The following is a 24,052-nucleotide window of genomic DNA, read 5'->3' on the forward strand; positions in this document are numbered from 1 at the left end:
CACCACAGCCCTGTTGAGAAGAAACCCAAGAAGTTGATATTGAGCACAAGCCAGGTCCCCCTATGGCCGCTTCCCTGGCTGCTGCCGCCCAGTGGGTGGGCCAGGAATACCATGCAGCAACGTCTCCCTTGATTTCTGAGGGTGAACGAGTTTGAGAAACTGACATCCAGCATTTTCCATCTTGGGGACTTCGGATGCAAACAAACACACTAAAGGCTCTTCTGAGAAGCTCTGAGGGAAGAAATCAGTGTGTGTGCCTTCGGGCTGGTTTTTACCTCTTATTTTATCCCAGGGCCCTTTCAGCATCCTCTGAAAGAGTGCCCCCTACCACAGAGGTGCTGGGGTCAGACCTAACAAATCCTTTCTAATGCAACTCGAGAAATAGCTTTTCAGTACAAATAGGTCAGCCTTAAGGCAGAAATCAATTTTTTTTTAAAAGGCATGCATTAGACTTCAATGCAACATTTACTATAATTCTTTTTTAAAAAAGTATTCTTGGGCTTCCCTGGTGGCGCAGTGGTTAGGAATCCGCCTCCCAATGCAGGGGACATTGAGCCTGGTCCGGGAAGATCCCACATGCCGCAGTGCAATGAAGCCTGTGCGCCACAACTACTGAGCCTGCGCTCTAGAGCCCGCGAGCCACAGCTACTGAGCCTGCGCTCTAGAGCCCGCGAGCCACAGCTACTGAGCCCACGCACCTAGAGCCCATGCTCCGCAACAAGAGAAGCCACTGCAATGAGAAGCCCACGGGCCGCAATGAAGAGTAGTCCCCACTCGCCGCAAATAGAGAAAGCCCGCACACAGCAACGAAAACCCAGCGCAGCCAAAAATAAAAATTAAATAAATTAAAAAAATTTTTCTTTAGGATTTATATCCTTAATGAAGTGTGACTGTTTCGTGGGGGGGTGTTCCTAACAATGCTGCCTACAGCCTGTGCTCTTGGGGGATATGCTTGGCCACATTGTGCTTCTTGCTTCATGACACGGGGCCTTCCTGAGGACCTATGTGTCAACAGGAAAGCTCTGTCCACCGCCCTCCACAGGGCAGGGAGCAGCCCCTCTCCACTTCCCCTTCAGCACTTCTGAGATGTGCTGTCACAACAGACACCCCAGAAGAAATTAAACATCATCCTCACGGCCCCTGGCAACACCAGGTCTTCTCCTGACCCTCAGAGCAAAGCTGAGGTGTATGCCGTCCCTTTTTGTGTTTTTCTTTTTGAGCACCATATGTTCTGAATGCCAGGTTAGCTGTGTGTCTTGAAGGTACCCGTGAGCTGGCCCTGTCCAGTCTGTCACAGGCAGGCTGCAGGGGAGGGGCTGAGAGGGCAACAGAACTAGAGGGTCAAGACCAATGCCACAGAGAACTGGACCGCGCCAGGGAACCAGATTTCCCGAGAAGGGGCCCTGACCACCTGTTTCAGTGACTCGGAAAAAGCTTCTGAAATCCCTACATTGCGACTCCAGACCCTGTCTCCAGGGCCTCCTGGTGCATCTTCCAAACGCTCTTAGGCAGGGGTTCCCAGGCCCTCGTCCCAGGAGAATCCCCACCTGTAAAGCGATTCATTCCCTTCTGCAAGGAATGAATAGCAAGCTTGGGTTTATTTCATTTCTCTCCTCTAAGCAAAGGACTAAAGGTAACAGTGACCTTCGCCCTGTAGAATCAAGAGGAACAACTGCAGAGAAGAAGGTTGTTATTTCTGCAGCGTTAGGTGACCTTCAAAAAGGATAGTGATCAAAAGCGAGAGAAGCTGCAGGGCCCCCACTTCCCAGCGGGCAGCTCTGCAAGACCACGTGTGGCCCTGAGGAAGAGAAGGAACAGACTTGGGGCTGAGTCCTGAGCTGGGTCTCTGGGGACCCAGGATTGGGGAAGGGTTTAGGGATGAGGGTTGGAAATTTATACTCTAAAAACCTGCTTTATCTTCTCCAGATAAAAATCTTGCCCCTGCCCTGTGGGTACCCTGACAGTCGCCCACACCCAGCCCGGGAGCCCCAGGACCCGGTACCTTGCTCCTCTTCACGTAGGAATCCTCTTCGTAAACATCTCGGGACAGACCAAAATCCGAGATCTTCATCCTGCGCCCCTCGGCTACTAGGACGTTTCTGGCTGCCAAGTCCCGATGGACGAGCTGCAAGGGAGACAACCGCAGGGACCCCTGACACCCGGGCCCATGGCAGGTGGAGGGGAGGGCAGGGCAGGGACGGCACACACCTTCATCTCGGCCAGGTACTGCATCCCCCGCGAGATCTGCCAGGCGAAGGAGATGAGGTCGCCCATGGTCAGGGCCCGCTCCTCCGGGTTGTCCAGGTAGCTGGAGTTGCGGCTGTCTCTGCTGCCCACGTAGCCGGGCCCCGCCTTGCGGCTCTCTCGGAGGAAGCCCCGCAGGGAGCCGTACTTGGCATACTCCACAATGAGGAGCAGCGGCCCTGGGGGCAGAGGGGGCTGTGGGCTGGCTGCCTGCGGTGCCCCGGGCAGGCGAACTCAGGCCAGCTCTGGGCAACTGCTTCCCAGAGCATGGGCTAGGCCGCAGGGCCCCTGGGCAGGCTCTGCACCTGGGCAGACAGACCCAGCCCTGCTCTGGGGGGCAAGTGCCTGCATTCTGGCAGCCTGAGGACTTAAGCCCCAGCTCACTCTCACATCACTGGCTCTCCGCCTTGCGGGGGCCATGCGAAAGCCAGCTGCCTGGGTGGTCGAGCGTGACCTCTTCCCTGGGTGCCCCAGGCAGCCGGTCACTACATTCAGGACTGTCCTGGGAGGCACCCCCTGCTGCTAGGATGTCAGGCCTTTCTGCATCCTCGGTCCTGCCACAGCATGGCCTGGGGACGGCTGACAGAGGCAGGGTCTGGATCTGCCTGTGGCCACCTGCTCCCTGCTCCTGTCTGCTCTCAGCAGCTCTGGGCTGCAGTCCTGCCTGAGGCCCAGCCCTGAGTTCTGCTGGCTCTTACCAGTGTCCCTGCTGCCCTCTCCCTGTCAGCCCCGTTTCCCTCACACCCCAAACACACACACACACACACACACACACACACACACACACGCGCGCGCACACACACAGTGGGAGGTCCCTTGGGTGGTACAGCAGGTTTGGAAAACCAGCAGAGCAGGATGCTTTTATGTGAGAGATGGTGACAACGCCTTTGCCACGCAGGGCTGGGGTTGGGGTCACCTGGAGCTTATGGCATGTCTGGTTCCCCGTGCCCAGGAGGCAGTGCTTGTTTCTGGAGCTCCCTGCCTTGGGGGCTCTGCCTGGAGCAGGGTGCTGACAACCAAGATGTCCCCAGAGACCTCACGGCAGCCCTGGCAGGCCCAGGGAACACACTGCGGGGAAGGCCTCACACAAGCACTCCTGCTGCACCCCTTCCTGCCCTCTCACTGACACGCAAGCTCCAGGCAGGAGCCAGAGACCCTGCTTCCGGGAGGAGAGAGAACAGGCGCCCAAGGAGGAAAGGATGGGGAAGGGGAAGGAGGCAGAATGGAGTGGCCCAGAGCCCCCTGGCCCGCGCCTGGCGGCTGCTGGTCCCTGGCTGGCCTTACCGTCCTGGCTGCAGGCCCCGTACAGCTTGATGACTTGCGGGTGGCTGACCTGCGTCAGGAGGTTGAACTCTGACAGCAGGTCCCGCAGCTCGCTCGCCGAGGCGTTCTCTGAAATGCACGTAAACACGGCAGGTTGCAAAGCGGTCCCTTCTGTTAGCCCCTTCTGCAGCCCTGCTGGGTCACAGCACCCACAGCGGGGGGGCGGGGGGGGCGGTCTGCACAGACCCATTATCCCCTTCAGAGACATCCTACCCAGGTTCAGACGAGGCCTGCAAGGGTCCCACTGCTTGGAGCTACTCTCAGCCCGTGGGAGGGTCAACAGCAGCCTCATGTGCCTCCGGGGAGTAAGAACCCGAGAAGCACACTTCCACACGAGCGGATCTTTCCATGGAAAGCCTCCCAGGGCTGGGCTGTACGCACAAATGGCATTATTTCCCTGCAATCACCATCTCTCAAGGACAGTGGTGCACAGAGACCCCCTCGTTAACCCTTCTGGGAAGGTAAAGGGACTCCCCGTTGTCCCCAAACACCTGCTGACCAAGTGCTCAACAGTGGCGGGTGAGGCCCTGCAGAAAGGTGAAGACCGCCAGACATCACAGAAGTCCTCCAGCCACGCTGAGCACGCGTGTCCCAAGGGTGGACAGAGCATGCTCGGGCTCCCACCACAAGCTTGGGTGCGGAGGTATTTTGAGACAAAAGCTGTGGCTACACAGTTCTCCTGGGCTAGTGGTCCCACAGCCCAGTGCCTAGCTGTGTCACCTCCTCTGGGTGCAGACTTGTCTGGAAATGAGAAGACAGCTGGGAGATGGGGCACTGGGACTCTCGGGACCACATGTAGGTGACCCAGGGCCAGTCTCACTGTGCCCCTTAGGGCCTGGGATCTCATGGGCAAGGGGCGACCCCAGTCTGAGGGCCTGGGCAAGTATCCAGAAGCACTCTGCACGGCACGGCCCCCCGACTGCTGAACCCAAGCGTGCATCAGCCGACTGTGTCCACTGCACGGCCGCTGGGCCCTCAGTCGGTCCCCCTGGGCCAGAGCCTGGCTGGGCCCAGTCTCTGCTGAGAAACTCCAGTGAGGATGCCTAGCTTGCGGCAAGCCTGGGGCGGGGCAGACCCGCTGAGGACCAGTGGGGATTGGGCAAGGCAGGGCCCTAGGGGGCAGGGACTGGTCCTTACAGGTGGTCTCTTCACCAGGACTCTGGTGGATGCTTGGCTGAGAGAAATGAATGCAGCAGACTGGGTTGGGGAGAGCTGTCAGTCCAAAACCCAAAGGGCTTTTAATTTAAACTCGGATCTTTACCCAACACTGGTACAGAAGTAGCACCACTCCAGAACCTTCCAAGGGAGGAACGTCCTCACCCTGCTTCTCCAGGGACCACACCAGCCCACATCATCCATGGTGGGGATCCCCAGACTGCAGCCACTCAGGAAGAGCAACGGGGGGGCCTCTTCAGGAGGCAGTAGGCCAGCTGCCAGAACCCTGGCTGTTGCGTGGCTTCACCCATCCCTTGGGGCGCCCGCAGATGTGCGTGGCAGAACCATCATTGTGTACTGCCTGGACAGATACCTTTCAGCATCTTTACAGCCACAGTCGTGTACCCCGCTTTGCCTTTCAGCCGGAAGGCCGTTGCCTTGACCACTTTTCCAAATTCTCCTTCTCCCAGAGTTTTTCCAAGAACCAAGTTCTTCCGAGGGAATTCCCACTTTGGATCCTCCTATGTTGGGTGTGAAGGAAGGGAGACAAGAAGAGAGGGAAGAAAGATGGTGAGAAAAGAAAGAAGGCAAGACCTGGTGGACAAGCTCCAGTGTGCAGACAACTGACCGTCACCTGAACCAGCCCATGATAGTCACCATGTACAAGGGCAGGACCCCACAGTCAGGCCCTGAGGTGCCGTGACATGATGTGTCTCCCGCACGGGAAGGCAGGTGTTGCCACAAACCAGCCTGGACTCCGTTATGTCCGTACCCTTGCTGGCCCCTGTCTACTGAAGATGCCCTGTGCCGCCCAGGCCCATGTCCTTGTCTGTCCAATGAGGGATTCGGGGCTTACTCAGCACCCACAGGTGCTCACAGGGGAGCATGGCCTCTTCCCTGGGAGTCAGGCCCAAGCTGCTCAGCACCGTCTCCGCTTTGGACACCAGGCCACAAGGCACTGACTGGCCAGCAGCCCAGATCTTCAGATGCCCTTTCCAGAGACCCCCCCAGGACTCCCAAGAGTACCGAACTGGCACCAGTGGCCCAAGTTGCCTACCAGCCAGCCCAGGACCCCTGGCTACTGGTGGGAGTGTCAAGGACACCTTCCCTGTGTGGCAGCCCCTGGAAAGGTGCCACTATGTTCCTCGGGAACCTCCACCCCAACGCGTGGAAAAGCCGGCTCCTCCCATAGGCCCAGTCATTACCCTGAACCTGCACCCCCCTGCCTTCCCACCGAAGTCCCATCCACATACCATGCCCACTCAAGATCACACCAGGGCAGCTTCCCAGACCCCCAGCCTGGCTCATGTACTTGAATTCTGGGGATGCTGAATCCAGTCTGGAACCTGCCTTCCTGTGCCAGCACTGGGCATCCTTTACCCCAAGCCTCGCTGCAATTGGGCGGCGAGTGGGTGTGGCTTCAGGTGCTGTTTACGCTGTGCCCTGCCAGGCTCGCCTAACACACGGAGATGACACCACTGGGGTCGCAATGTCCCCCAGTGAACAGAGCCTTGTGTTCTGACATCTGGGAGCAAGGCAGTCTCCTCTCAGCACCATGGCCCGGGGCGCCTTCCAGCCAGTTCCCAGGCGTCCTGGTATCTCAGGTTCCCCAAGAACCCATAGTCAGGGTCAGTGCTGACAACACGGTCACCACCGCCCTGGCGTCCACACTGCACTGGATAACAGTTTACTGCTCACAGACACTGTGCTAAGGTGGATATCACTGATTTGATCCTCTTAAAAATGTCAAAAACCATTCCCCCCACTTTACACGAGACAAAACAAAGGCCAAAAGATTGCGTAGCACATCGAAGACCTCGGAGCTGGTCAGCGGGGCCCCCGGACCTTGGGCCCGGCTCTGAGTTGCTCTGGGCTGGAGGCAACACGGGCCCAGGGTGGTTTTTGCGGAGGAGTTCCCCCTGCGCATGCACCTACCAGCACCACTCTCACCGTGCGCCTCAGCCCCAAACCGCCAGGGCGTTTAAAGGAATCAAACGGCTCGTCCCACATGCCTGCTGTGGAGGCTGAGATGCCGCTGGGGCTGGAGAACCCCACCTGCGGAGCGATGGCAACTAGGGAACTCAGGAGGGAGGCCTCTGTGGCCACCACGTCGGGGAATAGCCCTCACGGCCCAGACCCTCACCGAGGGGCCAGCACCCGTTGGGTGGCACCTCCTATGTATCCTGGCTACCTCCTACCCTGGGCTGCGGATGGTGGCCCCCGGGTGCCGAGCTTCCTGCACACGGCCCAACGCTCCCTACCCAGCCTCGTGGGGGGAACTTCTGTTCCCACGCACCCTCGACTCTGGCCACCTCCCTCAGCCCCTCCCAGTACCCGGCTGCCAGCAACTTGGGCGCTCCCAGCAAGCACGCTGAAGGGCACAGCGGGCAGAGGAGTGGCCTGGCCAGGTCGGGGTGGTGTCTGACGCGCACAGGCTGACTGCAGGCCCAGGCCCTGCCATGCAGGAGGGGCTCGGGACGCCTGCTAGCTGTGGGTGGCACTCTTCATCGGCCGGCCAGCCACAGGCCCTGGCCAGGCTCCCCCACAGGTGCCCTAGAGGCCCCTCAGTGCCCCCTCCCTCGGGGCCAGAGACAGACTCCCCTCTCTGCTGCTGCCACCCTGACCAAGCCCCCGCCTGCCAGCCTCTCTCGCCGGGATGGAGACAGTGCCTCATCACGGGGCTCCCACCCCACAGACTCCCAACAGAGCGGCCTGTGGAAATGAAGGCAGAACATGGGCCCCACCCCCAGGGGTCCCACCCTCTGAGAATAAAATCCATGGTCCTCCTCAGCGCCTCCCCCAAGCCTTCCTCCTCCCAGCGCTTGGGGCATCTGCAGGATAGCTCCCGGTCAGGTTCAGCACGGCCCACCCTCCCCATATCCTAACGGCCCAGATCTCAGTCCATATAAATCAGCACCCATCATTCTCCACCCTGCTCCATGCTCTCCGCCCCTCCCTGGAAGGCGGCTCAGTGAAGACAGGGGGCTGCTGGAATGCTCAGGGTGTCCTCGCAGTGGGTGAGAACGCATTAGCCCCAGGTGACCCGTCCCCTCCTCCCCACCCCTCCCAGCTGCTCGAGACCAGAGGCCGGCGCCACCTGCAGGTCCCCTCCCCGCGGGGGCGGCTGCCTCCCCAGCCCCGAGGCCACACGGGGAACCTCACCGGGATCTTGAAGGTGTCCACAGAGACCTGGTTCTCTACGGAGTCCAGCGAGGGCCGGCGGGCACCGGATGAGGAGTAGCTGACCGGAAAGGCCTGGGCAGGCCGGCGGAAGGTCATTTCAGCTGAGGCGATGGGTGGCTTGTGGGCGTTCTTGTGGTAGCGGTGGATGCAGAAGGTGGACAGCAGCACGGACACGATGAAGGAGAAGAGCACGGCTGCCGCGATCACTGTGCGGCAAAGCTCGTCACACAGCGGGTCTGCGGGCAGTGGGGGTGGGCCGTGAGAGATGACACCCCGGGAGGGGGACCCCGAATACCCTCAGGAGCTGGTACAGAGCAGCTCTCCAGCCCGCCACACCCAGGACAGCTGGGAAGCGTCTGCTGTGACCAGCTTTGAGCATCCTGGAGAGCACTGCTGGTGTGAAGGTCTGAGAGTAATTGCCAGCACTCCAACAGAAGCGGCCCACAGCAGGAACTGTTCTGTACGTTTTTGCTGTTGGAGACTGTTACCACCCTTTTCCAGAAGGAATGAGTTTATAAGCAGCCTGCCTAAGGTCGCACAACAGACGTCATGCACACCTGCACCCACCCACCCTAGAATGCTGCACTGAAGCCAGAGGCCCAGGGGTGCTGGTGGGGAGGTGCAGCTCTTCCCCTGTGTTCCTGATGTCTTTTGTATTTTCTTTATAGTCAGTATAAAGGAGAGAAAAAAGAAAAGTGGCCCAGGACCTAGGGCTGTGCAATAACAACCCGAATACCAGAAAAGCATCCCTGGGCTCAGCACATCCGCATGTGCTCAGTGGGGCACCTGCTGTCCCAAAAGAAGCACCTAGAGGCTCTGGCTAGGAGGATGGGGACCCATTTGGCCAATGCCATGGGCCCAGCAAAGGCCCTGCACAGGGACAGTCCGAGCAGACACTGAGTTATCTGGTGAAAGAAATAATTTTCCAGCCCAACCCTTACCACAGAACTTCGGGCCAGGGAGTTCCCTGGTGATTCAGTGCTTAGGGATCTGTGCTTTCACTGCCAAGGGCACGGGTTCTATAATCCCTGGCTGGAAATAGAAGCAACCTAAGTGTCCATCGACAGATGAATGGATAAAGACAATGTGGCACATATATACCATGCAATATTACTCAACCATAAAAAGAAACGATATTGAGTTATTTGTAGTGAGGTGGATGGACCTAGAGTCTGTCATACAGAGTGAAGTTAAGTCAGAAAGAGAAAAACAAATACCACATGCTAACACATATATATGGAATCTAAAAAAAACAAACAAAAAAAGGTTCTGAAGAACCTAGGGGCAGGAGAGGAATAAAGACACAGACGTAGAGAATGGACGTGAGGACATGGGGAGGGGGAAGGGTAAGCTGGGGAGAAGTGAGAGAGTGGCATGGACATATATACACTACCAAATGTAAAATAGATAGCTAGTGGGAAGCAGCTGCATAGCACAGGGAGATCAGGTCGGTGCTTTGTGACCACCTAGAGGGGTGGGATAGGGAGGTTGGGATAGGGAGGTTGGGATAGGGAGGGTGGGAAGGAGACGCAAGAGGGAGGGGATATGTGGATACATGTATAGCTGATTCACCTTGTTATAAAGCAGAAATTAACACACCGTTGTAAAGCAATTATACTCCAATAAAGATGTTAAAAAAAAAAAAATCCCTGGCTGGGGAACTAAGATCCTGCAAGCTGCATGGCACGCCAAAAAACCCCCAAAAACACCACCCAACTTCAGGCCAGAAGGCAGTCTTAGAGACCCTGACCCAGCTCCCAGTCTGCACAGATGAGGGAACCAAGACCCTGAGGGAAGGAAAAAGGTCTCCTGGGTTTCCGTGCCTTCCTGCAATTTCCTCCCTCGCTCCTCGGGGCTCAGGGAGGTGTGGGGATCCCTGCCCGCGTGGGCCCAGCCAGCTCACCTTGGCTGTCTTCCGGCTCACAGAAACACTTCTTCTCCTCCGGGAAGCAGTTGCAGATACCGAAGCCGGCTTTAATCCCCCGGCGCTCCCCAGGCTCGTGCCCACCAATGATGCTGCCGCCCCCTGATGATGGACACAACTCACTCAGCAGCCCACTCAGCCTCGGGGGGACCTGACCAGCCAGACCACCCAGACAGGAGCGTGAGAGGCCCCTCCCCACCTGATGTCAGCACTCTCAGGCCCAGGGAGCGCAGTGAGCTCAGAAGTCTGTGTCACCCAGGCAGGAGTCTCAGCACGACAGGCCCCCAAACCAGTCCCCTGGCCACAGCGGGTGCGAGGAGGAACCCACAGGCTGCCCAGGGCCCTTGCTGAGGTCCACACACGGTTACTTTTCAGAAGCAGAGCACGGGCAGCAGGGGCAGCCTGGAGCCAGCGGAATGGAGGACAGGGCGCTGCACCCCCGTGAGTCGGCCAGGACAACACTGGAGAGGGTGGGTCAGGCCAGCAGGCGCTAGTCTTGGGGGAGGAGAGCCCTTTGTTCAAATGAAATGTTAGAAAAAGGCTCAGCACATGCAACCCAGGAAGTCGGCTGGCCTGGCTGAAGTGCAGGTGGGAGTCCGAGCCCCTTCAGCTTGCTACCTACACCCCCTTCCCAGGCCCTGCCCTTGCTCAGGTACACGCACAGGCTCGGTGCTTACGGAGGCAGTCCTGGGGGCAGATGTTGGCGTCTCTGCTTTCCACGGCGTCACAGTGGCCGTCGGGGCAGGTCTTGATGCTGGGGGAGCAGGTGGAGAAGTTCCTGGTGATCCCTATGGCACACAGCAGGCAGTTACTACCACGAGGGAGCACCCGTCCTGGTCAGACGGCCAGAGCCGGGAGGGCCGCACCCAGGGCCTCCCAGGCCAAGCCTGCACCGCCCCCCGCAAGGAGAAGCAAACCGAGGCCTGAGCCGAGAAAAACCACACGTGGAGCCCATCCCTGGGGAGAACTTGGGGGTCCGGGGTGTACAGGGCAGCCCAGGCAGTGAGGGCTGGGCAGTCCCAGGGCTGTGCCCGGGCTCACATCAAGGAGGCCAGAAGAGACCAGACAAGGCTGGGACCCTCTCAAGGCGGTACCGTGAGCGGGACCCTCACGCCGGTGAGCAAGGCTTGGAGCCAGCAGTGGGCTAAGCCCAAGGATGTGCAGGCTCCTCCTGCTTGGGGCCACACTCCCGGGGCTGGGATCTCCCAGGTAGAGCTTCTCTGAAGATTGTTTTGGATATTTTGAATTTTTTTTAAGGTTTGTGTTTTTATGAACTAAAGCCAACTATGAATGATGTGCACAGTGTAACCTACCTTATACTCATCCACCTTTTGGATCTTTGAAAAGGGTCTGTGAACTATGTGTCTAAAAGCAGTGGGTGAGGGCTTCCCTGGTGGCGCAGTGGTTAAGAATCCGCCTGCCAGTGCAGGGGACACGGGTTCGAGCCCTGGTCCGGGAAGATCCCACATGCCGCAGAACAACTAAGCCCGTGTGCCGTAACTACTGAGCCTGCGCTCTAGAGCCCACGAGTCACGACTACTGAGCCCATCGGCCACAACTACTGATGCCTGCGTGCCTAGAGCCCGTGCTCCGCAACAAAGAGAAGCCACCGCAGTGAGGAGCCCGCATACCACAACGAAGAGTAGCCCCTGCTCGCCACAACTAGAGAAAAGCCCGTGCACAGCAACGAAGACCCAGTGCAGCCAAAAATAAATAAAATAAAATAAATTTATAAGAAATAAAAAAAAATAAAAGCAGAGGGGGAATGGGGGAAGGTTAGGGGGAGGGATAGTTAGGGAGCTTGGGATTGACATGTACACTCTGCTATATTTTAAATGGATAACCAACAAGGACCTACTGTAGAGCACAGGGAACTCTGCTCAATATTACATACAACCTAATCGGGAAAAGAATTTGGAAAAGAAGAGATACGTGTGTGTGTATAACTGACTCACTATGCTGGGAACCTGAAACTAACACAACATTGTTAATCAACTATGCTCCAATATAAAATAAAAAGTTTAAAAAAATAAAAGCATTGGGTGAATACATTCACAACTGCACATGTAATTTACGTGTATATGGGTGGAGAAATGGAGACACAGATGCCAATTCACATCTAGTTTAGGGACAAATATATGTACAGAAATTTAGAATAAAATAAAAAGAAAACACGCACATCCCAACTTTGGCCCAGACCCTCCCAAGCCCAGAGCGAGTCCAGCCTCAGGCACCTGTGATCCCACGGTGATAAACAGCCCCAATGTCCTCATGCCACCCTGCACTAATGTCCACCCTCTCCTGGCATCAGGAGTCACAGCAGGGGACAAGGCGCTGGGGAAGAGACTCAGCGTGGACGGGGGTGGGGGGCATCGCAGAGGCTGGCAGGGCCACACAGACACCCTCTCCACTCAGTCGTCATCACCCTCCCGAACACCCGGCTCTGCACGGGGCCTACCTTTGCCGTCTCCCTGTCTCCACTCGCACCTGCCCGTCAGAGAGCCCAGGCCGCCGCATTCCTCACACTCGGGACGCCTCTTGCTGACCGCGCAAGACAGGGGGCAGCCTGGCTCCTCTGCCACATCTGGGGGTGGCAGAAAGCAAGTCACAGGGGGCCAGCCTGGGCCCTGTGTCCAGCCGCCAGCACCCACGGGCGAGGGCAGCAGTGGCTCAGCTGTCCCCACGGGTTGAGCCCAGAGGGGAGGTAGTGACTAAGCACCGGGGCACAGGGCAGTGAGGGGGCTGCTGAGGAAGGGGTGGTACCACAGTCACAAAGCGGGGACAGCTACTGGGCTGAGATAAGTATGGAGGGAGGGTGTGAGGTGGCCAGACTCAGCCAGTGACACCCAGGACACCCAGTTAAACCTGACCTTCAGATAACGGTGAACCCCTGCTTTGTGTAAATACGTCCCTAATATCATGGTGACACGCTTGGAAGTTTGTCTTCTAAGAGACACTGCAAAAGTTGCACGAGACGTACTTACACCAAAAAAATTGCTTCTTGTTTACCTGAAATTCACGTTTAAGCAGGGTCCTCTATTGTATCTGGCAGCCCTAAAGCAAGTGCATAGGTAGGACGCATTGACAGAGGTGATGGGCAGCAGTGACCGTCCACAATGCTGTCACTCTGGGCTAAACTGTTTTACACTTTGCCCCTGTCATCCTTCCAGCTTGGCTGTGCGGCGTGCGCCGTTTTCTCATCTTACAGGGAAGAAGGCTCAGGCTCAGGGAAGCCACCAGTTAGTGAGGGGGAGTGGGACCGGGGCCCTTCTGTGGGAGAAGCCCGACCCTCCCCGCAGCCCTGGCACTCACACGTCCCCTCCAGTGTGACGAGCAGTGGGGCCTGGGCTTGCCGGCGGGTTGGCCGTTCGACGGCCACTACCGTGTACTGGAGTTGGGCACACTCGGGCCGCTGCAGGGCCTCTGTGTCGTTCACGAACAGGGTCCCCGTGGTGTCCTCGGCCGAGGTGACCACCCCCAGGGCGCTGCAGTTGGCGCTGGAGAGCTGCAGCCTGTACTGCACGTGGATGCCACTGAACTCCTGGCAGTTTTCCACACAGACTTTCCCAATCTAGGCATGGGACACAGGGAATCCTTAGCTGGGTGGCTGGACCACCTGTGAGGGTGGCTGGAGGGGCTCCCTGGCAGCCCGAGTCCCAGGACAGTTTCCTACTCAGCCCAGGACGGTAGCTCCCCATCTCCCCATCTCGCACGCCCCCGGAACCTGCAGACCATCCGCCTGCCTGGTCCTGCCCTGCCCAGACCATGGGACCACCACCCATACCTGCCCCTCAGAGCCGGAGGTGAAGGAACACGGGGCACTGGGGTTGGTTTTGGGGGCTGGCCCTCCAGGGAGGTGCTGCTGGCCTGCCCAGCTCATCCCTCACTTGCTCACTCATTCAGGCACAAAGGCAGTCTGTATGCCTCCTACACACCTCCCTCTCTTCTGGCCAGGCCAATTTTGCTCTGGGAGCAAAGCAAAGTTCCTACCTGGGGTGGTCCACGCCCGAGCCAGGTCACTCGCCTTGCTAGTCAGAACATGGCACCCGGGCCACAATTCATGCAGCATGGTTGTCTGTCCCACATGGGACCCAGGGGGCCTTCCTGGGACTTGGGCTGGAACCCCTGGGAGAGAAGGGATGCTTCTCCCAGGGGTGCTAGGCTGGCAGCTGTGGTCACTGGGGCCTGGAGCTGGTCAGTTGAACTCTCCTTTTTACCCGCCCAGCCACCTGAGTTACCGTAAGGGCTGCAGGTGGCTTGAGATCAGAAGCTCTGACTAGTCAAGGCTGAGGGCTGGGGGCCTGGTGGGGGGAGCGGGGATAGGGCCCTGCCTGCAGCCACACACCATGCCCTTGCTCAGCCCGACTCAGGCCCAGGGCAGAGCCAGGCTCCTCCAAGCCCACACTCGACGCCACAATAAAACCACCTGCTGGGCTCCAAGCACTTCCCTGTACAAACCGGGCTCACTTCCACTCTCTCCAGTGACCCTCAAAATTGCCCAAGGTCATCATCCTCAATTTACAATCATAGAAACTGGGGAGCCGGTGAGAGCCCACAGTGAGTCTGAGGCTGCACTGGGACTTGGGTCCCTGTGCCCTCCTGAGTCTGCTGGAGCAGAGATGACCCACCTCCAGCAGTGCCTGCTCCAGCTCAGACCCCCAGACACCCCTCAGGCCCCTCTGCTTTGTCACCTCCCACCACCCTTGACCCCTGCCTCCAGGAAAGGCCCGAGGTTGGGTGGCAGGTTGGGGAGCCTGGATGTGTCCAAGGGTGGGGTTCTTCGTTTGCTGGCCCCGGGTGGCTGCCAGGAGGTAAGGGAACCAACCACAGAAACTGGCAAAACCACTGGAAAATAGGAGATGGCCCTAAACGGGATGTTCTAAAGAGGATGTGGCCACAGCTGCCCCACTAGGAGAACGCAGTACGTTAAGTCATATGCTTGCTGTAACCACAAGTGAACTTTAAAAAGCGCTTAAGAGACACATTCTCGGAAGAACTGCACCAAAATGTTACACACTGGCTAATATGAGAAAAAGAGATCACTCCTGTCTATCCCTTATCTCCTTTGACGAATACTTATTACTTTTATTTTTTCTACTTCTAATCGTTATTTTCCAACGACAAATGCAAAATAAGCTCTAGTAAACAGACTTGCAGAAAAGTGGAAAGTAGAAGCGCTCCCTATCTTTCCCTGCAGAGGGCGCCACCTTTAACTGCTGCCTGCATTTGCACACTTGCAAACTCCCAGCAATGAGGACTTCGCTTTGAACCTAGGGAGCCACCTGAGACCAGCACTTACGCAAACCACTTTTTCACTTAAGTCACCGGGAACGTCTTTCCAAGTCTGCATGCATAGATTTACCTGGCGCCGCTCCTTCATGAGTACAAAATGTTTTAAAGATGCCAAGAAAGGAGACAGCAAAGTAGAGGGGCCCACAAAACCTACGAGCCCTGCTCATGACTCTTCCATGGCCCCAGCCCTCCTGGCCCCGTGCCTGCAGCTCCCTGGGGCCACTCCGTGCACTACTTAGCTCAGGGAGGGGGTGTCACCCACCCCCCAGCCCTGCTTGAAATCTGCTCAACGGAGCACGCCACCCTGGGGGTCTCCTGCCCCTCCACACCCCTCCCCAGGCAGGCAGCAGGCTGGGGGCTCACCTGGGCGAAGCGGCGGGCCCGCCTGCTCGCGGCAAAGGAGTAGGTGCTGGGCAGGCGCAGGCTGACGGGCAGCACAGACACGTTGAAGTGGAGGAGGATGACGCCCTCCCCCGGGCCCTGGAAGTCCGAGTCGTTGACCAGCACGGCCACCTGCACGGCCCGGCTCTCCGAGATGGGGAGGCTCCGGTTGAGAACCAGCCCTGAGGAGGGTGGGGGAGGGGGTGTGTCTGTGTGGACGGTACACGGTGATGATGGGTGGGGGCCCTGCGGGTTGCGACCACTGTCCCACGCCGCTGCATGCCTCCCCAACGCACTTCCCACACACACACGTGGAGACGGGTACCTCCACCCACACGGACACAGATAACAGACCTGGCAGGAGGCATTAAGGTAGCACTACTGTTTAAAAGTAGTGCGTCGCTGTGCTGAGCTGGGAGCCCAGAAGACCCTTCTCAGCTGGGAGGTAACCTTGGGGATGTGTGTGTGTGTGTGTGTGTGTGTGTGTGATGTGAGTGTGGGGTAGGCCACACAAGGTAAAGAACCGTGACCACCAAGGCCCTGGGAAGACTGTGCTAGCCCCTGGGAACTCTCAACAGCCACAGCCCCCTGTGGACCCTTGGATTCCACAGGCCTCCAGCACCCGGGAGCTTCCACGCTTCTGAGCACCTGCCGTGTGCCAAGGCTGAGGTTTTAGTTTAGTGGAGACAGAAAGGGGGAGGGGAGGCTCTGGTGCACATGGCACCAGAGTGAGTATGCAGGGGCAAGGATGACGTTTTCCCTCACACAGGACAGACAGTTTCAGAGGCCCGGTGGGGGAGGGGAGGATGAGACACAAATAGGATCAGGCCAGCCAGAAAGGGATAAAGGCACCAGTGATCCTGGGTTCCCCAGAAGCAGACCCCCAAACAAGGACCCAAGTGCAAGTGTGGTATTTGAAAGGTGATGCTAGAAAACACGGGCAGGAGGGCAGGGGAGGGAGGCAGGGAAGCTTGAGGATGAGTATGCCCCGTCCGGCAGGTGAGCAATGCGGGCACCTGGAGCTCAGCCCTGAGGGTGGGCGCATTCCAGGAGCCAGACAGGACAATCATCGGGGAACCCTCCGACTCTAGGACACTGAGCTGCTATTGTATGGATACATCAACCCCTTGTGAGTAGAGAGTTGCTGGTGCGGGGAGGGGGCAATAATAACCCCTGGGCACTCGGGCACCTGGGAGGTGGCAAAGCAGGTGCCAGGGGCCAGAGGGAGGCCTCGGTGATGACATACGTGTTGCAGTGAGTCCTGGCGTGGCCAGCACGGGGAGGTGTTGTGGTGTCCTGCCAGGGTCGGCCTCAGGACAGTTCATGGAGAGGACAGCCTGCGAACACCCACCAAGGTGGCCCAGGCAAGCCCAGCAGAGACAAAGGCTGGGAGGAGGAGTGAAAGGGGCGGCTGCCTGGTGCTCAGAGGGCCAGGACAGGCGTCTGTGTGTGCAGGGTGCTGCCCCGTCCAAGGAGAGTGGGCCGCCGGTTCCCCAGGGGGCCCAGCCAGGCCACATCTGGCCTCTCTTACTGTAGTCATGCACGGTTGCCCGCACAAAGCTGCCGTTGGCCTGGGCCAAGGTCTCGTTGGGCGAGTGCTCTACTCGGAAGGTCTGGAGGGCCCAGGCATCCCCGGAGAGCAGTGTGCTTGTGTACCGTCTCAGGAGCTCCCCGGATGCTGGCACCACATCTGCATCGAAGACACGTAGTGTGGCCACAACAGTGCCCTACAGAGAACAGGGGGTGCCAGTTAGGGCCCTTAAAGCCAGAGACCGTGGGAAGGCACGTGCCCCACGAGTGGACCAGGTGTGTGCAGTCAGAGCTGGCTCTAGGGACAGACTGACCTGGGTTCAAGTTCCCTGGGGCCCCTAGTCAGCCTGCCCTGGTCACCCTTCCTGGGCCACTGCAGCTCACCTGAGCAGCAGGTGTGACAGGCATCTACAGATGCCCCATAAGGATGGATGAGAGCACATGCCCTGGTGCTCTGTTGAAGACCTCATCTAGGTCCCCATAGAGCAGAGCAAGCACTCCTACTCTTCCCTGAGGAAACCAGGCCCCACAAGGCGGAGGAGTTAGCTCAGTGCCATAGAGTGACAGACAGCAGACCTGGGATCCAAGCCCAGGTATCCACAAGAATGCTCTCCTCCAAGCATCTCTTTTTTTTTTTTTTTTTTTTTTTTGCGGTAAACGGGCCTCTCACTGTTGTGGCCTCTCCGGTTGCGGAGCACAGGCTCCGGGTGCGCAGGGTCAGTGGCCATGGCTCACGGGCCCAGCCGCTCCGCGGCATGTGGGATCTTCCCAGACGGGAGCACGAACCCGTATCCCCTGCATCGGCAGGCGGACTCTCAACCACTGCGCCACCAGGGAAGCCCTCCTCCAAGCATCTTAATGCTCTTCTCTCAAGTCTCTTCTGTACACCAGGCTGGAGAGGGTCACGAGGAAGGTTCTGAGCAAAGTCACAGGGCCTCTCTGCTCTCACTGCTAACCAGGCTCCCCAGTGTCACCACCAGGGCATCCTGCCAGGCTCGTGAGACATTCCCTTGTGTCATGTGCTTTCCTCTCCCTGGCTCATCCGCCAAACCTGCTCTTGGGGTGCCCAGAGAAGCAGGCAGTGACAACATACTACGCCCCCACCCTTCCATTGCTCCTGCTGGCCTGCCAGCTGCAGGACAGCCCGAGGCCCAGCAGGTGGCAGTCACGCTCCACCTGCATGGACCAGAAAAGGGTGGGGCCGGGATGGGGCGCAGGGAGATCCCTGCCGATGTGAGCCCTGGGGCTCCGCCCGCGGCGTCCAACACAGACTGGGCACTCAGGGCCCCCGGCCTCCCAAGGCAGTGGTCAGCTGGGTGCCGGTGGGTCTGGCCTCCTCTCTCCTCCTCAGCTGTCCTGGACACCAACAGAAATCCCCGACACACAGACTGATGGACAAATGAAAGATGAATAGCTAGATGGACGGTCAGCCACATGTCTGGATGGCTAGACGAACCGCTGAACAGACCGAGGAATAAATGACGGATGGAGGAATCCAGACACGGAACAGACAGACACCAGACAAGCACCAGACAAACGGACAGGCACCTCCTTCCGCTTGAACTCCACCACGGCGCTGGCGGTGTCGACGCCCCCAAGGAAGCTGGGCGCAGAGTCGTCTTCGTCGTACACGGTCACGGGGAAGGGCACCATCACCTCCTCCTCACGCGCGCCGACGCGCACCGTGCACGTAGCCACCAGCTCATACTTCTCCCGCTTCTCGCGGTCCAGGGCCCAGCGCGTGCTCACCTCCAGGCTGTCCACAGCGCAGCGGAAGGGCAGACTCTCACCTGCGCACCAAGCAAGACCAGGAACCCCGGGTTGACCCCCGGGCTGGGGAAAGGGTGAGCTGCCTTCCTCAGGGGCCCACCGGGAGTGGCGGCACGGGAGGGGGCCCTGTGGATGGAGCTGGGGTGTATGCTGGCCCCGGGCCCTGGCCCCTCCTCGGCTCCACAGTGGGGCACGGCGCTCCAAGCACAGTTTGCAGTGAAAACTGTGCCCTGAGTTTCACTGTGGCTGCAGCCTGCACTGGTGCTGACGGGAAACAGAGGGACCGGGACCAGGACGCCTGCATCAGGACCTCAGCCTGGTCACCTAGGAGGGCTGGGCACACCCCTTCACACACCTTGCCTCTGCTGTGGGGAGGGCTGGCACCAGCTCAGCCCAGAGATTCAGCTCCCAGCATTTGCTGGTTTCTGAAAAAAAAAGATTTAGGAATTTTTTTTTTTTTTTTAAATTATGGAAGTGGTATGTGCTTATTTTAGAGAATGTGAGAAATAAAGCTATTCCACCACCTGGAAACAAACATGGTGGACATCTGGTGTGATTTTATATTAACGCACAAGTATTTCTGACTGCCTGGTTTGAATCCCTGTCCTACACACCTTCTGGCTGTGTGGCCCAAGGCTGGTGGTTCTGTCTCTCTGTGCCTCAGTTTCTTCACCAGAAGAGGAGACGATGAAGACAAAAGTGTCTGTTCCCTGCCAGACACTGCTGTACGTTCAGTGACTCACGTGTCTTCCCACAACCCGGTGAGGGAGGACCGGTAAGAACAATACACTCTTCAAGCCAAGCCTGTCCTGGAATTCATCCTCCAGAAATGACCCAGTGAAGGGCAACACTGACCACCCCACAGCCAAGCACGGGAGGGCTGTCAACTCCACTCAGTGGGAAATCACATCAGAGCCACACATTACATGTGAATTACACATGTGGGAAATGCTTATCATGCAAACATGTCCCTCTATTGTTCACGGTTACAAAAAACCCTTTTTTTAGCGAAAAAGGCAGCACGCTAAATCATACACTTGGCCGGCAACTCTGCACAAAGACATCTATCCCTGCTGCAGGATAAATGAAAAGATGCTGGGACAATGTGAGTGCCTACTTTCCTTACGCTACTGAGATTTTCTTCAACATTATTACCGTGTGTATGCCATCAACCTGGTGTGAATCCAGGTTCTACTTACTAGTAAGTCCAGCTTGTAAGTGTCCCTTTTGAGTCCCAGTTCCTTGCCTTTAAATGGTTTAATGGCACCTCAGCTGCCTTCTCTCACCTCCACTGGGATCCAATTCCCTTCCCCTCCCCACATCTGTGCTCTTGGCCTCCCCAGGGCCATCTTGTGGCAGGACCATCTTGTGGCAAGGTCCACTGTCCTTGTGGCTGCTCAGGCGGAATCCTGGAACCACGCTTGGCCCCTTCTTTCTTTCAACACCCCACGTCCAACTCACCGGGATATCCTGCAGGATCCCTCTTCCAAACAAGCCCACAACTCGCCTGCTTCTTGTTGCCCAAAGGTTTCCACCCTCACCCCAGACCTCATCCTCTCACTCAAGGATTTCTCCTGCCTCCTAATTTGTTTCTCTGCTCGCCCCTAAACCACCCACCCCCAATCATTTCTAACACAGCAGCCAGCTCTTAACGGTAAGGTATGTCCTGTCAATGACGCCCCCTCCCAAATACCTTCCATGGCTCCCCAGTCCCTCGGCAGGAAGCCCTGCCCCCCACTTGGAACTGCTCTGCCCTCAGCAGCCTCTGCTCTGCCCTCAGCAGCCTCCGCCCTGCCCTGCGGTTCACTGCACTCCAGCTACATGGGGCTCCCACCTTGGTGCTCTTGAAGGGGCTCGCCCTGCTTGCCTCGCACCCCTCCCCTTTGCTCCAGTGTCCCCTTTTCCCAGCCATCTGATTTGAGACAGTGGTCTTCACCACTCCACACCCTCTCAGCTTTACGTCCCACCTAGTCCCTTCAGAGGCCACCCGATTTCCTTAGCACGTGTGTGTGGTCTCCATCTCCCACGGGATGGAAGCTCCAGGCAGGTGGGATTTTGGCCTGATGCGTTCGCTCTCTCATCCTTGGTCCCCAGAACAGTGCCTGGCCCATGGCAGGCATACATGAGATACTCGTGGACTTCTGAATGAACGGATGATGGGGTGGTGCAGAGTAAACTTGACGGCTTGTGCAGAGGGACCGCAGCGCCGTGCCTAGCACTCAGCAGGCACCGAGAAAGGCTCCACGTGGCGGGCACTCACCTCCTAGAAGCCTGTAGGCCGCGCTGACGTTGGGGCAGAGGAACTGCACAGGGAGCAGGCGGAATTGGTGGAAGGTGCCGGGAGGCCTGTTCTCCCGAATGCGGAAGGACAGGCCCATCTCGGGGAAGCAGAGGTCCCGGGGTTTGAGGGCACCGCAAGCCGGGAAGGAGGCGTTGATGATGGAGAAGTACACTCGGGCACAGCCCGGCCACTGGCACTCGCCCTCACGAAGGGACGTGGGCGACAGGAAGACCTGGAGGTAGACGGTGAGCAGCGGGAAGCCACCGTCTGCAGAGAGAGAAGTCGTTAGGCCCTCCGGGGTGTCAGCCACACCTGCCCAGCGGTGGGGAACGGAACAGGGAGGGGAGGGGGCAGGAGCTCGGGGCTGGGGCAAAGCCCAGTCCTCACCAGGGTCCACAGGGCTCCTCTGGGCTCTCTGGCCCGGCCGCCACCTCCTCGAGGTGCCTCACCAGCCCACCTCCCTTGTTTTTTAGGTCTCAGCTCAAATACTCTTCCTCAGGGAGGTGCCCTGAGCCAAGGGTCCAACACCAAGTGGAGAGCTTCCCCAGGGAGGGCTCTTGCCCCGCCCCTTTCCCCAAGGCAGTTCTTTTTTTTTAAAAAAAAACACTTTCATTTATTCTATTCTATTTTTCTATCTTTGGCTACGCCGCTTGCGGGATCTTAGTTCCCCAACCAGGGATTGAACCCGGGCCCTCGGGAGTGAAAGCACAGAGAGCCCTAAGCACTGGACTGCCAGGGAATCCATGTCCCCACCCCCGCCCCCCAGGCAGCTTCACTGTCTTCAGAGACACAGACTTCCCCAGCACCTAGAGAGGGGATTTCTGGCAAGTTCCAGCATGGAGGCACCACAGCAGCTCCCCCTCCAACTGGTCTGGATCTCAGCTGGGGTCGGGGGCTCTTCCAGGGCCCTCTATCTCAGCCCCGGGGAAGTGGCTGCCCCTCACATCTGCTCCTCCCATATTCATTCGTTCTCTGTGCTTACTAGCCTGTCCTCCATTGCTCCAATCTCCTGCTGTGGTTAATAATTCTCTATACAAACTTTCCCTGTTCCAATTACTGATTTCTCTCCTGACTGGACCCGACAGGTACCCGAGGTCACTCTCCAGTCACGAACAGAACAGGCCTCCTATGAAACTCAGACCCTCAGCAGATTCCACTCTGGCCTCCACCCCAGTGGCCCTGGTTCTTCAAGTTCCCCACTGGGGGCTCGAGATGCAGACGGCGGCAACTAAGTGTGTGCGGAACCAAGACCTATGTCAGGTGCTACCTCCTCCAGGAGCCGCCTGGGGTGCCCTGACGGGGGGCATCTTTACTTGCGGACCCTGGCTTCACTTGGCAGATGGGTGCGGTCATTCTGCCCCTGCCAGGCGGTGCCGCCCACTCTGTGTTCCCAGGCATGCCGGCTGTCTCAGCGCACACGGGGGCTCAGGGCTGGCGTGAGGGTCCAGGGAGGCCATGTCTACGGTGGAGGGGCTCAGAGGGGGGCACTACGGGGTGTGTGATCACCATTTAGTGCCACAAGGCACAACCCTGCTCCACGACCCCTGCTCCCCGCAAGTCCCAGGGTCCCACGTGGCCTACGCTCCAGCTGGGACCTCTGCTCTGAGGAGTTGGCCAAGCCTTCCTCCCTGCTCCACTTCCATCTCTGGCACCAGGCCCAAGTCCCTGCCAGGTGTCAAGGGCAGCTTGCTGCTGACAAGTGGCGCAGTGGTTAAGACTCTGTGCTCCCAAAGCAGGGGGCCCGGGTTTGCTCCCCGGTCAGGGAACTAGATCCCACATGCATGCTGCAACTAAGAGTTCGCATCCCACAACTAAGGAGCCCACCTGCTACAACTAAGGAGCCGGTGAGCCGCAACTAAGGAGAACTGCGAGCCACACTTTCCGTGGGAACTGCTGCTTCTCCAGCAAGTTGCAGACCATTTGCTAAAGCAAGATCTTGGGATTTTTCTCCTCTTAACTCCTCTCTCACAACCCCAAATCCTTGTTAACCCAACTGGAAGAGGCATCTGGATCCTGCATGGACAGAGCACCCAAATCCTTCACATGGGTTCTCCAAAATCCAAACAGCCTCAGAAAGCCTAAGGGTCATCAGTGGTCCCCAAGCTCACCCTGGCTCCCTCACTGGCTGCGCACAGAGGCAGGCCAGCCTCATCTCACTCTCTCCACTCTCACACAGCAGGAGCCATAGGGGAAGCCACTCTCGGTGTGATGTGTGCTGTGTGAGGCTAAGGCAAGGGTGGGGGTGGGGGCAGTGAGGTGCGTAGGGGTCAGGGCTGCTCCCTTACTGCGGATGCTGAGCTTCTCCCAGGAGCTGTGGTCCAGGCTCCGGTTAAGGTAGAGAAGCCCCGTGTCCTCCTGGATACGGACCCAGTCGTTCTCGTGCAGCCGTGTGCGGTAGGCGCCGTAGAGGTGCTGGCCCAGGCGGAAGCTGGGCACCTCCTCGGGGACGTCCTGCAGGGCGTGGACGTAGAGCAGGGGCATGCCGGCCGGCTGGTCCACATACAGCCTCTCCCAGTAAGCATCCCTTGAGAAGTAGAGTCCCAGTGGGGCTGCAGGAAGCAGGGAAGCACATGAGGGAGGGAGGGAGGGAGGGAGGGAGGGAGGGAGGGGTGATGATGGTGATGACAGAGCCCAGAGCAGGCCTCCTAGGCAGACCAGTATTCCCCAGTGGCTTTATTTCACAGTATTTTAAATTGGAGTATAGTTGCTTTACAATGTTGCATTAGTTGCTGCTGTACAGCAAAGTGAATCAGCTATATGTATACATATATCCCCTCCTGTTTGAATTTCCTTCCCATTTAGGTCACCACAGAGCACTGAGTAGAGTTCCCTGAGCTATAGAATAGGTTCTCATTAGTTATCTATTTTATACATAGTACGCAAAGTGTATATATGTCAATCCCAATCTCCCAATTCATCCCATCATCCCCCATTTTACATTTTAATAATAGATTCTTTGTGGACCAGAA

General features: G+C 58.0%; 1 protein-coding gene across 6 annotated transcripts in view; it reads right to left on the reverse strand.

Annotated features, from left to right (window-relative positions):
- Positions 1 to 24,052, reverse strand: part of RET (ret proto-oncogene) — a 59,508-nt gene that overhangs the window by 6,525 nt on the left and 28,931 nt on the right. For 2 of the 6 annotated variants that reach the window (XM_065894417.1, XM_065894418.1), the window contains exons 1-14: positions 23,369 to 23,621; positions 21,063 to 21,221; positions 18,581 to 18,822; positions 17,034 to 17,229; positions 15,485 to 15,684; positions 13,142 to 13,400; positions 12,288 to 12,413; positions 10,507 to 10,617; positions 9,809 to 9,931; positions 7,885 to 8,141; positions 5,096 to 5,243; positions 3,529 to 3,636; positions 2,209 to 2,423; positions 2,003 to 2,125 (exon numbers count right to left, since the gene is read on the reverse strand). In XM_065894417.1, the coding sequence (XP_065750489.1) occupies positions 2,003 to 2,125; positions 2,209 to 2,423; positions 3,529 to 3,636; positions 5,096 to 5,243; positions 7,885 to 8,141; positions 9,809 to 9,931; positions 10,507 to 10,617; positions 12,288 to 12,413; positions 13,142 to 13,400; positions 15,485 to 15,684; positions 17,034 to 17,229; positions 18,581 to 18,822; positions 21,063 to 21,221; positions 23,369 to 23,564 (2,463 nt within the window). In that variant the 5' untranslated portion in view covers positions 23,565 to 23,621. Of the gene's footprint in view, positions 1 to 2,002; positions 2,126 to 2,208; positions 2,424 to 3,528; positions 3,637 to 5,095; positions 5,244 to 7,884; positions 8,142 to 9,808; positions 9,932 to 10,506; positions 10,618 to 12,287; positions 12,414 to 13,141; positions 13,401 to 15,484; positions 15,685 to 17,033; positions 17,230 to 18,580; positions 18,823 to 21,062; positions 21,351 to 23,368; positions 23,633 to 24,052 lie in introns of those variants that run through there. The other 4 variants (XM_065894419.1, XM_065894421.1, XM_065894416.1 and 1 more) reach the window with 3 other exon arrangements.

The sequence above is a fragment of the Phocoena phocoena genome, chromosome 16, assembly GCF_963924675.1.
Source record: "Phocoena phocoena chromosome 16, mPhoPho1.1, whole genome shotgun sequence".
NCBI lineage: Eukaryota > Metazoa > Chordata > Mammalia > Artiodactyla > Phocoenidae > Phocoena > Phocoena phocoena.